Below are 14,749 nucleotides of genomic sequence, written 5' to 3'. Positions count from 1 at the left end.
GGCTGCCTTCCTGGCCTGGGTGATTCCACCCAATCCCTCTCAGGTCAGTTCAGACACCCACCCCTGCAGCCTGAGTGGACTGTCCGTCCCCAGAGCTGCCACAGGGATCTCAGCCTTCCTCTCTCCCAGCTCTAGTCGTACAACACTGTTATGTCCTGTCACCTCCACCCCGAAGTCGGGGGGGACATCCGATGTCAGGTGCCTACATGTACCACGTGATGAGTGTCTGTGGGATGAATAAATGGCTTCCCCAGGCTGTGCATGAGGGCTGGGAAGTGGAAGAGCCTAGGAGACCGGTGCTTGTGCCGCGCATGAATGCAAAAACGTGAGGACACCGTCACTACACCGCATGGTGTCCTCGTGGGGCCTTCACAGGAAACTCCTACTCCGCTTGCAGGACGCAAAGAGCCGTGCTTCTCCTGATGCAAATGCCAACTTGTGCTTTTTGTCTCTTAGATGCTATAACTTACGTTATTAATACCATTAACAGCCACCTTTTTTAGTACTTTTCAGATTCTAGACACTGAGCTACATTCTAATACATCCTATGATATTTAATCCTCTCCATAACCCTAGGAGATTGTTATCGTCAATCCCATTTTACAGAAGAGTAAACTAAGGCTATTTATAATCTGCACAACCTACTAACAAGATAAAGATGAACTGCTAAAGGTGCATGGTTGCTGGAAATGCAGTCAGGACCCAGGAGTTTGTAATGAAGGCACTACGCCCGTGATAACGTGCAGACGAACCATCATCCCACGGTCCTCTCTGCGCACCTCCGTGCCCCAACCCCAGCGGGGCTCATCCACTCCCTTGGGGTAACTGCAAAAGGGCGAAGGCGCAACACTGCAACTTAAAAAGCAAGCTATTTACCCCCAAATCTTTGCACTTTTCATCTAACCTAAGTGAAGAAGGAGGGGGAATTTTTCAAAATAGAGAAAAACAACCAGGACTGCTCATCAGGCTTGCTATTGATAGTTCGGGTAGGGTGACTGAAAGTTGCCCTCCTGTGCCCTAGGAAGATGACCTCATCTCTCTTTGATGAGGGATTGTATTTAGAGGATAAACACGGGTATCAAACCCAAAGGTGAGCAAATCCTTAAGATTCATGAACGCTAAAGCCTTTTGAAACTTATTTTGAAGAAACCACGGAGGCTGTGGAAGAGGCTTAACAAGTGTTATGAGTCTAAAAGATGCTACAGCTACAGAAAAGCAAGCCACCCAAGGTCCATGGATGCGGACCCAAGTCAGACTGGGGGACAGTTGTTCCAATGCAGGGTCAGGCTGTGTCTGGAGCACCAGAGGAGTCAAGCTGGAGACCAAAATTAAAGAGGGGACTGACAAGTTTTGTCTTGTTTTTAGAAGAGGGAGACCAGAGTGTGGAGAGTCCTAGAAATAAGACAGAAATGGCCAAAGGAAGGCCCTGGAGAAGACGAAATGGAGAAAGGGGGAACCACGAAGGTTTCTGAAGGTCTGAGAATTCAGACTTGGTGTGGCACGTCCCCTGGAACACCCTGTAGAGACAGACGGTGTGCAAAGCAAGGAGAAACTAGCTGATAATAATAACGGAGCCATCCCAAACTGCGTGAGAGTAAAACAGATGAATTTCAAAGGGTCCTTCCCAAATTCTAATACTCTATCCTAACCATCTCCCAGTTTGGGGGTTTCTTACAAATCAAAGGAAAACTCCAAATCTAAAGAAAATCAAGTTTCAAAACCCCTTTGAGAATGTCCCGAATAGGCAAATTATAGAGACAGAAAGTAGAACAGCTGCCCAGGCCTCGGGGAGGGAATGGGGAGTGACCACGGATGGGTCCATGGTTTTCTTAGTGGTGATGAAAGTGTTCTAACATTAGATGATGGTGATGGTTACACAACTCTGCGAATCCATTAAAAACCATAGAATTGTACACTTTATATGGGTGAGGTTTAGGTATGCAAATTATATCTCAGTAGAGCTGTTTGAAAACAAAGCTCTCTTGGGATGGCCTCCAGAGGAGATCTCCACCCATCCTCAGGGGCGCACCCTTCTGCCACCACTTAATGCCATCAGCTGCTGCACACGTCTTAGCTGTTCCTTTCTCGTGGAAACAATGAATGTTAATTGAGCTTTTGCCCACGGAACTGAGACACTCATCCACCCGTCTCACCTAAGGGCTGACAAGGTTCCTTTCCATGGCTTCCAACCGCACGATGACAGCATGAGGACAAAGTGCCCACGGCTGAGGCTGGGTCAAGTCAAGGGCGGGTGAGACCCAGCGCGTCAAACACGCCAAGAGCCTGGCAGGTGGCCCTGGGCCTCTCTAGTCACCGGCTGGTGACCCAGCCACCGTCACACAGAGCGCTCGGGAAGGAGAGCCAAGGCGACGCAGGCCCGGGCACAGGGGTCTCCTGAGGGCACCCACGTCCCCTCCAGCCAGGCGGGAACACCGGGATCGGTGTGGAGGAATCAGGTCCCCTCGGCCGTGACCCTCCCAGGTAGGAAAGCAGTGTGCCCCTCCACTGACGACAGACGTGCTCTTGGACCCACACCCTGAACTCGTCCCAGGAGACAGAAGGCCAAATACCTCTGGCACCGGCCAGTGCCCTGTTGGGACGGCAAGGAGTATTTTTAGAAATCACATGAAAGCTCCGTGCAGTTCGCACGCGGTCCCACAACAAGCACCTCCAAACGCCAGACCTGCCACACGGCCGCTGGGGCCCCCAAAACCTTTCAAAGCTTTCCAGGAGAGTCGCGACTCTCTAAAGACATCTTAGGGGGCCTTCCCTGGTGGCGCAGTGGCTGAGAGTCCGTCTGCCGATGCAGGGGACACGGGTTCGTGCCCGTGAGCCTGCGCGTCCGGAGCCTGTGCTCCGCAACGGGAGAGGCCACAACAGCGAGAGGCCCACGTACCGCAAAAAAAAAAAAAAAAGACATCTTAGGCCACGCTCTCAACACACTGAACTTGGGTCTAAGTGAAGGTAACTGCAATCACACGATGTGGTCCACTTACTTGCAAAGACCTTCCACCTCACCAGTGTCATCAGCGAGCTTGAGATCGGAAAATCACACAACGTATATGTCTCCGTGTACGACACCACACACACGCGCACACACACACACGTGCACGCTCACACACACGTGCACGCTCACACACACGTGCACACACACTGTGACAACTCAGCTCAATCCAACTGGGCTGGGGAAAAAGACCAGAAACTGCCATGAAAGAAATATGACTAAAAGAAACAACTCACAGCCGTTTAGAAGAGAAGAGACACACTCGGACAGGCTTTTTATTACCTACCTGAAGCCCTGGCTGCTCCCAAAACAGCGGAACGGAGCCTCTGATCTGAACAAAAGACGACACTCCATCATCCATGTAAATCATCTACACCACAAGGAGACAGAAAGGGAGAGGTATTCGTCAATGAAACCGAATGTCCTGGGGCCGGTAACGGGATCCGGCTGCCTGAGACCCGACACCAGCCAGAGCGAAGGGCGACGGCGGGCTTGAGCGCCCTCTGCCCCTCTCCCAGCCTGGCCGAGCAGCTCCCCGCCCCGCAGGCCGGCCGGCGCTCACAGGCTTGCTCCGCTGCCCCCCAGCCTCCGAGGAGGAGGGTATGGGTGGATGGAAATCCCACAACCTGAGCGACCTCCCCGAAAAGCCCAGCGGTCCCCTCCCCACCAATTTTAGGAACAGAGGCAAATGGGCTCTGGGATTTAACTAAGACCTTCCTGGGAGCCCTCTACTGTCACCCTGTCAGCTGGCGAAGTAGCAGACAGCGACTGGAAAGGGACTGGAGGAAATGAAATGAACCAGCTGTAGCCCAAAGCCCTAGTTAGCTGCACTAGTCGGTCCTGCACTTGACAATGCAAGTCAAGACTTGACCTGAACTCACAGTTGGTCCTGGCCCTACACCACTGTGTTCTTGAATGTGTCAGGGAGTCCACGCACACACACACACACACACAGCCTCCACAAACTTCCAGAGTGACAGCACCTGCACAGACACAGACCATCCTTTACAAGTTAAGGAATGTATCTCCTTCCTACCCCACACACAGTTCTTCCAGGCTGTACCAACTCCTCACCCGTCTGCAGGCCCTTACTGATGCTCTAGTGCCAGGGAGGTCTAAAGGGACAAAAAGTACAGTCCCAGCATCACGAGGGCGAGGGCTGCGGCAGCTATCAGATGCTGCCCTTTATCTGAGTAACTCTACCCTGGCCTGGCAGGGCTGGCCTCAGGCGATGCTACTGGCCCTTTCCATTTCTTAGCGGCCTGCTCCCTTACAGGGCAGCTTTCCATGCGGCTAGATCACGCTCAGATCACACATGCATTAGTAATTCTGCAGTGGAGGACCTGAATATTAGACCTGAAGGTTCCCCGAACTTCAGGAATTACATGAGCCTGGGAGTTATAATGTTGAGCTGAAACTCTATCCTTTAATCTCCAAAGGAAAAAAATGTACTGGGTGAAGAACTCGTCTGTTTTCAGATACTGATCACCAGCAAATTGGTTACGCTCCATTATTCCACTGACAAAAGCAGAAGAAAGTGGCGGCTATGTAAGCTACTGCGGGGAGCACAGGCTACAGCGAGATTAAAGGTATACAGCCTCCCTGCCTGTGTCCACATTGCTGAGAGTCACCGATTCAGCCAATATCCCTATGTAAAGACAACTCATAACAGTGCCCGGGACCTGACGGAAGCTAAGGAACGATTACCCTTCACTTTACTTAACACGTGCTAAAAGCGCTACTTCCGGCATTAGACCACGCCCCTCTCGAGCTGGAACTTAACACAGAACCGGCTTCAGAAAAACACCGACAAGCGGTCCCAGCACTCCGGGCCCCACCCCCGGGGCAGAAAGAAAAGATGCCTCCAAATTTCTCTATTCCTCCTCCCACATGAAAATATTCTAGTTCTGTGCCCACCCTATCACCAGGAACACCCACCTCTTTGTTCCCGAGGTGGTAGGACCACCCCCATCATCGCACAGTGGTGATGGATTTAAAGTGCTTTCCTTTCTGGGCGAAAGAACACAGGTTTTAAAACTAGCGGGAGCTTCAACACCTGGCCTGACCTCACCGAGGCAGTTTTAACAGAGGGCACCTGGGGGCCCTGGGGGAGGAGAGACAGGATGGAGAGTGAACGCAGGTCAGCACGTGAGCTCTGGGACACCACCGACCCGGGTCCCACTCCCCTCTGCCCAGCGGGGTGACCCAGGCTCTGTTCCTTAACCACCTCCTGCCTCGGTTTCCCTCTCTCAACGGAGTTAGCGTCACCTGATCACAGAGGGGTGACGTGCCGTGAAGCAAAGGAGGGAGCGTTCTGGGGCCCAGGGCGGTCACTCCTTCCCGTTCAGGTCGGAAGCCTCCTGCCCCGCAGAACATGGGAACAGGGTTCAGGCCGCGGGCAGGAGAGGGAATCTAGAAGGGGACAAACAGAGGTGGGAGGGAAACGCAGAGCAGGAGGGGCTTCAGGAAGGGGGAGCCACCGCGGCGTGTGGCTCGAGGCCAGGCCTGGCACCGAGCGCGCCCCTTTCACAGAGTGGGGGAGCAGCAGCCCAACAACCGTAACGAGAAAGGGACAAAGCAGGAAGCCTCGCCACTGGATAGAGACACTTTTCTCCACAAGGCTTTTTGCTGAACTTCTGGTCCAGGACGAAGTGTTTGCAAACCAATTCCTTCCAGGTCTGCATTCCCGGGAGGACACTCACGGTCATCCTAACCTCCCTGATGAACCAGGGGCCTTATCTTCAGTAGCCAAATCGTTATCTTTTGTTTTCTTTGGGTAAATGAGGGGACTTTCTGTGCCGCGAGTCATGGCGGCAGAGCAAGCCCACCAGGTGGGACTCCCAGCAGAGCCGAAAAGACTGCAGACTCCGCCCAGGGAGACCAAGATGCCGTCCACACCTGCGCACACATGCATCTACACAACACAAATGTGCACACAACACATACGTGTGTGCACACAAGCAAATACACAACACACATATGCCTGCATGCCCACACAAAACCCCCCTACCCACAAACGGGCACACATACACAGCCTGCCTTGGAGGAGAAAGACTGTTCTCTTAGGGAAAAGCATAAAAGCAAGGCAGGAGTGGATGGTTTGAAAACACCTCCCTTTTCTGGCTCCCTGAGAGTTAGTCTCCACGTCAGGGATCCAGCCTGCTCCGTCTCGCGCCATCGCTGGTCTGAATGACAGAGGCAAGCAGCCCGTCAGCCGCCTTCGTGCCTCTGCTGCAGGACCTCCCCTCCCAGTGGCTGAGGTCTCAGTCCCTTAGCAGAGGGCACAGGCCGGAGGTGACCTGCAGGCAACACAAGAGGGGCCAAGCTGCCCCACCCAATGCTCCTTCCTGCCGCGGGCTCAGTACCAATGTCCTCAAGTTGCTGCCTGCACCCTCAGGTGCAGACATGAGGTTTCAGATCCTGCCATTTCTCTAAATGCCAGGTCACGAAGCAGGCGACGCCTCGTGTCTTCCTCTCCCTCCGTGGTTCTCCACCTCCCAGGGTCCTCCTCCAAGACTCTCCACCTCCCAGCATCCTCATCCAAGACTCCCCACCTCCCAGCGTCCTCATCCAAGACTCCCCATCTCCCAGCGTCCTCGTCCAAGACTCCCCACCTCCCAGCGTCCTCGTCCAAGACTCCTCACCTCCCAGCGCCCTCCTCCAAGACTCCCCACCTCCCAGCGCCCTCCTCCAAGACTCCCCACCTCCCACCGCCCTCCTCCAAGACTCCCCACCTCCCAGCGTCCTCCTCCAAGACTCCCCACCTCCCAGCGTCCTCCTCCAAGACTCCCCACCTCCCTGGGTCCTCCTGCAAGACTCCCCACCTCCCTGGGTCCTCCTCCAAGACTCTCCACCTCCCAGGGCCCTCCTGCAAGACTCCCCACCTCCCTGAGTCCTCCTCCAAGACTCCCCACCTCCCAGATTCCTCCTCCAAGACTCCCCACCTCCCTGGGTCCTCCTCCAAGACTCCCCACCTCCCTGGGTCCTCCTCCAAGACTCCCCACCTCCCAGCGTCCTCGTCCAAGACTCCCCACCTCCCAGCGTCCTCCTCCAAGACTCCCCACTCCCAGCGTCCTCCTCCAAGACTCCCCACCTCCCTGGGTCCTCCTGCAAGACTCCCCACCTCCCTGGGTCCTCCTCCAAGACTCCCCACCTCCCTAGGTCCTCCTGCAAGACTCCCCACCTCCCTGGGTCCTCCTCCAAGACTCCCCACCTCCCAGCGTCCTCCTGCAAGACTCCCCACCTCCCAGCGTCCTCCTCCAAGACTCCCCACCTCCCTGGGTCCTCCTGCAAGACTCCCCACCTCCCAGCGTCCTCCTCCAAGACTCCCCACCTCCCAGCATCCTCCTCCAAGACTCCCCACCTCCCAGCGTCCTCCTCCAAGACTCCCCACCTCCCAGCGTCCTCCTCCAAGATCCCCACCTCCTTGGGTCCTCCTGCAAGACTCCCCACCTCCCAGGGTCCTCCTGCAAGACTCCCCACCTCCCAGCGTCCTCCTCCAAGACTCCCCACCCCCCAGGGTCCTCCTCCAAGACTCCCCACCTCCCAGGGCCCTCCTGCAAGACTCCCCACCTCCCTGGGCCCTCCTGCAAGACTCCCCACCTCCCAGCGTCCTCCTCCAAGACTCCCCACCTCCCTGGGTCCTCCTGCAAGACTCCCCACCTCCCAGCGTCCTCGTCCAAGACTCCCCACCTCCCAGCGTTCTCGTCCAAGACTCCCCACCTCCCAGCGTCCTCCTCCAAGACTCCCCACCTCCCAGCGTCCTCCTCCAAGACTCCCCACCTCCCTGGGTCCTCCTGCAAGACTCCCCACCTCCCAGGGTTCTCCTCCAAGACTCCCCACCTCTTAGCGTCCTCCTCCAAGACTCCCCACCTCCCAGCGTCCTCCTGCAAGACTCCCCACCTCCCTGGGTCCTCCTGCAAGACTCCCCACCTCCCAGGGTCCTCCTGCAAGACTCCCCACCTCCCAGCGTCCTCCTGCAAGACTCCCCACCTCCCAGTGTGCTCCTCCAAGACTCCCCACCTCCCAGGGCCCTCCTCCAAGACTCCCCACCTTGCAGGGTCCTCCGCTAGCACACAGGCCTCTCCCTGCCCTCCCTTGCTCTGCTGTCTTTCCTTCTCTCTCCAGGTAGGAGGCTCACAGCTGAGCACTGACCACTTACCGTGGGAGGCACCCCCGAGGGCCAGCTGGTCTGTCTCCTCCCTGCTGTGACCCCACCCGGCAGGCTCCCGCTCAGACTCAGCTGAGGGGCTCAGGACGTGCATCTGTGTTGCCGACGAGGACACCCCTGTATCGGCTCTGGGAAACGACCCGTCCCCTGGGGTCACCTTCTCCACACGCCAGGGCGGTCACGCTGTTTGGGGGCCCTGCTGGTGTGACTCGTCCGGCTCCTCCCTCCCGTGGTGGAGAGCACGGGGTCCCTGGGGAGCAGACTGAAACGCACGCGCCCCACGAGGAACTGCTTTGGGTGCAAGCCCACGACCTCCTGCCCCATGTGTGTCTGTGAAAACGAAATCACCGTGGGGCTCACTTGCAGCCTCTGGGTCCCGGCAGGACAGCAGCTGGTGATGTCTGGCTGACTGTCAGCTCATCCGCTGCTCCTGGGAGCAAAGTCGGGGCGAGGGCCTCATCCCGAGAGCAGCGCGGGGGAAGAAAGGGAGGAAAAGCACAAACCCGGAAGCCCACAAAGCTCACAGGAGCCAAGAAACCCCTCCCCGCGCCCAAGAAGGGAGGCAGGTGCCGGCAATTTAAGTAACAGGGTGGGCTGCAGGAGCCGGGGGCGGGGGCGGGGGCAGGGCGCTGCGGGCTGTAAGGCCTCGCGGGCCGGCCGCACGCTGCTGGAGGGGACAGGGTCCCTGCCTCCGAGCACGTACACGGGGCAGGCAGGAGACAAGCGCAAGTCACCAGGCACACTTAGAACAACCAGAGCAGAGGCCCAACCCTAGTCTGTAGAAAAACGAGAAGAGCAAGGACAATAGGGAGATTGTTCACAAAGCTAAACGCGCTGCATTGAAAGCACAGTCCTGACCTGTTCATGTCAGGTTATGTCCTTGTGTTGGATTGAATTGTGGCCCCCCTCAGAAAGATATGTTGAAGGGGCTTCCCTGGTGGCACAGTGGTCGGGAAGTCCGCCTGCCGGTGCAGGGGACGCGGGTTCGTGCCCCGGTCTGGGAAGATCCCACATGCCGTGGAGCGGCTGGGCCTGTGAGCCATGGCCGCTGAGCCTGCGCGTCCGGAGCCTGTGCTCCGCAATGGGAGAGGCCACAACAGTGAGGGGCCCGCGTACCGCAAAAAACAACAGTATGTTGAAAGCCTAACCCCCAACACCTGGGAATGTGACCTTACTTGGAGATAAGAGCCGTTGCAGATGCAATTAGTTAAGAAAGGTCAGGTTGGAGTAGGCTGGGCCCTCAATCCAATATGCCTGGTGTCCTTATGTAAAGGGGAGAAACACACACACGCAGGGAGAAGATGCCACGTGGTGCTGGAGCCAGATGGGAGTGACGCTGCCACCGCCGGGGCGTCAGAAGCTGCCAGTGGGAAGGCTCCTCCCCCAGAGGCTTCAGAAGGAGCGCGGCGGTGCGCACGCCCTGATCTCGGGCTCTGGCCTCCAGGACTGGGAGACAATACATTTCAGTCCTTTTCAGCACTGCCCCCACTCCCACCATTTGCGGTGCTCGTGACAGCAGTTCCAGGAAACCACTACGTCTTCTTACATTTTCAGTGTTAAAACGTCTTATCGTTTAGGAACAGACAGTGATAAGGAGGACAGTTGCTTTATCAATGACTTGCTTGACAAGTAGATGGGACCCCAATTTTTAAAAAACTGGTTGAAATCCAAAAAAATCTAAGGGGCACTAAACAAGGTACTCTCTGCCCGAGGGCGGGATGGGGAACGAGGCGAAGGCTGAACCGCAGGGGCTCGCTCCAGGGCTGCCCCCGGAAACCTCCTAAATCCCGCTCAGTTACCAGGTTCAGGGTCTCTGGTATTTTGATTCGTCCAAAAATGCTTTGCATCTTTGGCCCCCACTTCCCAGCACAGCGCTCAGCCTGTGGCAGGTGAAAAGTAATTAAGATCTGTGGAATGAATTGAATGGTGCAAAGACTAATGACACAAGGATAAAGACCGGGATGGAACACTGTGAGGAAGGCCCCCATCTGGGGGCTGCGTTTTCTCTGTCATTTTTAACCAGGTGTTTATTTACCAGCCGCGTCTATGTCCAGGAGAGCTGAAGTCACAGGCAAGAAATTGCCCCTCTGCTCATCTTCAGGCTGCTGACTGGCATCCCCCTACTCAGCATCTGACCCCAAGAGGACCCTCCCCGCTCTGTGCCCTCCGAAAGCCCAGGCAGGTCCAGCTCACACACGGAAGGCAAGTGCTCAAATCTGTGCTGAATTAAACTGGCTAAAGTCCTGGTAGGAAACACCTGTCGCAGCTGCAGCCGTAAGAGGGGATGCAAAGTCCCATCAGCACTAAATAAACACGGGCTGCTTGCAGCTTGACACCCACGGCAATATTACACCTATGCCTTTCATGGGCTATCCTTTGATTTATTCTATCAGTTAGTCTACACGGGGGTATTATCCTACTGTGTAGGATAACATCGCATGTTAGCATGTTCGCAAAAAAATCACCTGTTAGCAAAAAAATAATAATAATAATAAATAAAGCAGCTGTAAGACAGCATCTCTGGGAATGAGAACAGAATTTAGGGGGGAAAAAGTCAGTGAGAAATTAAGCAGAAGGTTCTATTCCACGGAGCTGCTGCCTCGCAGATTTCACAACTCCCAGCTGCTAAGACTTGCTTCCAGGAGGAAGCTTCAGTGGATCTAGAATGAAAAATAACTTCCTTCTCTCATCCTGCCATTATTCAGCTACTTACTTTTGTCTTAAAAAGATTTTCAAACCTTATTGGTTCATTTGTCAGCTGCTCTCTGAATAACCACCACCCTTCGGGATATCACGGCAAAAATTCCTTCTTCTTTTTAGGAAATACCCCCGGGTAAGCAACGCTTTTCCAGCGTGAGAAGAGAATCAAAAAAGATACAGCATACAGGGACTTCCCTGGTGGCGCAGTGGTTAAGAATCCGCCTGCCAATGCAGGGGACACGGGTTCGAGCCCTGGTCCGGGAAGATCCCACGTGCCGCAGAGCAACTAAGCCCCAAGCCACAAACTACTGAGCCCGTGTGCCACAACTACTGAAGCCCACGTGCCTAGAGCCCGTGCTCCACAACAAGAAAAGCCACCGCCATGAGAAGCCCGCGCACCGCGACGAAGAGTAGCCCCCGCTCGCCACAACTAGGGAAAGCCCGCGCACAGCAACGAAGACCCCACGCGGCCAAAAATACATAAATAAGTAAATAGATAAATGTATTAAAAGAAAAGATGCAGCATGCAAACCCGAGGCCACATTTGCAAACAGAGCCCTTTGTGCTCCTGGGAGAGCGAGGAGCCACGAAAACGCCTCCAGCACCCCCGCCTCCAACGGAAACAAGTTTGCACAGGTTCCTCTGCTCTGAACCAGCGGGGGCCACGGGCCGGCCTAGGCACTACTGACCTGCTCCGTCTCCACGAAGTTGGACACATGGCCGTCGTCGTTCACGCCTCGGGTGTGGAAGCGAGCACCGGCGCGCTCGCAGCTGATACGGGAGACGAGGCAGGCCTTGGCCTGCTTGTGAGAGGCGTACACCGTGCGGACGGCCACCACCCCGCAGATGACCTTCAGCAGCCAGTCACAGCAGCGCACCTGGTGCTGCCTCAGGGGCACGTGCAGCAGCTGGTTCCTGCAAAACAGAGCCCACAGCGGTTCAGGCCGCCTCACATCCTCGAGGGAACACCGTGCCCAAAGCAAGTCGGGGAGGTGCCCAGGGGCTGCCTTCCCACACTGCACACTCCCCATGAACTCCACACTCGGGACACACAGCCTAGGACATGCGTGTGCTTCCGAGACACCCCAAACGGCAGGGCCACGGAGACACGTGCAGCAGGAAAGGGCTAGGAGTCCTTTCTTGAAGCTACTCCCAGGCGTCAGTATCAGTGAATGGAATCCAGGTACAGGTGTGAGTCAGTCACAGGCCTTTCAGGGAATCTCAGAGAAGCCTCTGTTTACACTGATGGCCTCTGCAGTTTTTGATAATGAATCCCATCAGTAAAAATTTAATCATGCTTTACGATGACAGGATAGTGATAAATGATAACATGACAAATCATAAAATAATTAAATATATGCATGCTTACATGCTTACTTAAATTATATTCAGGTCCCACAAGGTGAATGTAATGAGAGCATTACAAAGCAATGGATGATAAATAAATGGGATGAGAGGAACATAAAACCTAATGAAAGTTCTAGTACTTCCTCCCCATACCCAGTGGATTGTTCTGGGTCCCTGGCATCCACGGTGATAATCATGGGGATAAAGGCCAACGTTTATCAAGGGCACCGAGCACCGTTCTACGTGCTTTGGGACGGATCAACTCACTTCATCCTTGAAACAGCCCTGTGTACCAGGTGTTATCATTCACCCCATTTTACAGATGAAGAAACTGAGGCACAGAAGAGAAGTACTCGCCCAAGGTCACAGCGCCAGGAAGCGGTAGCATGGAGTTGGAGCTGTGCTCTTCACCCCGAGCCTCTCCTGCTGAAGGCCCTACCTTGACAGCTGCACCTGTGCATGGCCACACCCTGCTCTCATCTCTCACTCGCTCGGCCTCCCCAGCGCCCACTGGAGCTTACTGAGCAGGCAAGTGGTTGCTCTGAGAAGTGGGGCTCGGAGGGCGTGCACGGGCCTCAGGCTCCTTCCGGGCTCCACACAGTTCACCCAGGGGACCCAAGCAGTGCCGTTCCGAGGGCCCTAACACGCTCCCCAGGAGGCAGGAACCACCACAGGGTAGCAAGCTAATCTAGGTCACAATGCCCTATTTGTTTAAAAAAGGCAGCACGATTCCTGCCCTAAGCAGCTCTCTCCTTTCTGGAGAAGTGTGCCGTGAGCTCTGACGTCTCAGGCGGCTTCTCCAAGTGGCAAGAGGCAGCCACTCCCTGCTCTCAGGCCAGCCTCCCCGACGTGACCGCGTGGGCACTAAGAGACACCCCCCGCCCCAGGAGCAGGGCCATGCCTGACCTCTCACACCAGGGCGCTGGTCTGCCTAAAGAATGATGAGCATGAAGCATTACTTTACAAAAACACCTTCCCCTCTTCTGAAACCCTCTCTAAAATTCAGATGATAAACCATCTTTAGTCATCCCCATATGAAATCAGCATCAAAGGAAGGCCTCCAGAATATTCCAGGGTCTTCCAGCCACACGGCTATGGCTGCCATCAGTCACTAGGGGTCAGGAGAAGGAACCGTTTGCCAAACAGACAGCTCTGAATAATCCTGTCTGTAGTCACACTGGCCTGATCCCCTGTGGGAGGACAGCTCACATCCTTGAAGGAAGAAACCCAAACCTACAAAGGAAAACAGCCTGCGTCTCCTTCCAGGACTGGATGGTACTAGGAAGCAACGATCGGTGGGGAACAGTAACCAGCCCAGAAAAATGCCTTCACCCCGCTGTACACCAGCCATGTTCAGCGCTGACCCCATCTGACTCCAGATGTGGGTTCAGACCTTGAACACCGCACCCCAAATGGTGGGTTCAGGCCATCAAGCCCGTGACCACGCAAGCTGGGGCTGACTCAGCTGTGGTCAGCTCCATGGGTGCCGCCCTGAGCCCAAACACCACGCCCTGGAGTGTGGGATGGCCCAGCAGCCTCGCACCTCCAGAGCCCAAGACAGTCTAGTGTGCACTTGGGGCCTCCCGCTCCCCAAGCCCCTTCCGCCTTCACCCTGTGATTCTCTGCTTTGTCTTCTTTGTGGATCTCAAATCTCCAACCACAGAGCTGGCATCAGGAGGCCTGAGAAGAGCAGGTACAAAGGGCCATCCAGGCACCCAACAAATGTTACAGCCTCTGAGACCCCTAGCCTCGGCTCATCAGACAGTCCCAGCTGAAAAGGAGCCCCCGGCCTAAGAAAGACCCCTCATACCCCACAGCCCCTGCGTCCCTGAGCTTGGCTGCCTTCAGGGGCACGTGCACCTGCAAAATGGAACTAGTGATTCACAGACACACCATCCCCTGCACCTGTTACTCAGAGTGTGGTCCTCAAACCAGCAGCAATGGCGTCACCATTGGCTCCTTGCTAGAAATGCCGAGTCTCGGGCCCCAGCCCAGCCCTGCTCCGTCACAATCTGCATTTTAACAAGATCAGCAGGAGACTCACACGCTTGACGTTTGAGCATGCTACTGCCCCCAAACTCAACAAAACCAGAGAACCTAAGAAGATTTGGGGGGGGCAGGGAGTACGGGGACACATGGAAGGATATGGCGAACCCCCTTTCTCCAAATGGAAGTCAGGAACTCACTCGTGGGAGTCCAAGCACCAAGCTAAGTACACTTACCTGGTGATGGAAACCTACGACCTCCTCTGTTTGGGTAAGGGAGGGATGAATAAATAAAGGGCGCAAAGAAGCCTCATCAGTCCTGACTCAGGGCTAGAAACTGGGGTAGCCCCAAAGGCCAGCACTGGAATCTAGGAACGCCTCATTATGTGAGGTGTACTGGAACAATTTCTACAGTGGGATTTTCATCACTTTTGCTTCTGACTCTTATCTCCTGGTAAATCTGAGGGGAACAGCTCCATTGCATGTGAATCGCTGTACCCCCCTGGCTCTTTCACAGGACTGGTGAGGGTCATGACCCCTGGA

At 55.4% G+C, this 14,749-nt stretch overlaps 1 protein-coding gene across 13 annotated transcripts in view; it reads right to left on the bottom strand.

The window, feature by feature from the left end:
• Nucleotides 1-14,749, bottom strand: part of SYNJ2 (synaptojanin 2) — a 113,592-nt gene that overhangs the window by 56,219 nt on the left and 42,624 nt on the right. For 10 of the 13 annotated variants that reach the window (XR_013830791.1, XR_013830792.1, XR_013830793.1 and 7 more), the window contains 2 exons: nt 11,564-11,789; nt 3,291-3,374 (listed from right to left, as the gene is read on the bottom strand). Coding sequence is in view for 4 of the 13 variants with exons in the window: in XM_079939355.1 (XP_079795481.1) it covers nt 3,291-3,374; nt 11,564-11,789 (310 nt within the window). In the remaining 9 variants the exon portion in view is untranslated. Of the gene's footprint in view, nt 1-3,290; nt 3,375-3,885; nt 3,911-4,040; nt 4,076-8,534; nt 8,736-11,563; nt 11,790-14,749 lie in introns of those variants that run through there. The other 3 variants (XR_013830797.1, XR_013830798.1, XR_013830799.1) reach the window with 3 other exon arrangements.

Source organism: Stenella coeruleoalba (genome assembly GCF_951394435.1).
Source record: "Stenella coeruleoalba genome assembly, chromosome: 12".
Taxonomy (NCBI): Eukaryota; Metazoa; Chordata; class Mammalia; order Artiodactyla; family Delphinidae; genus Stenella; species Stenella coeruleoalba.
Note: the sequence above shows the minus strand (reverse complement) of the source record. Positions and strands in the feature narration are given on the sequence as shown.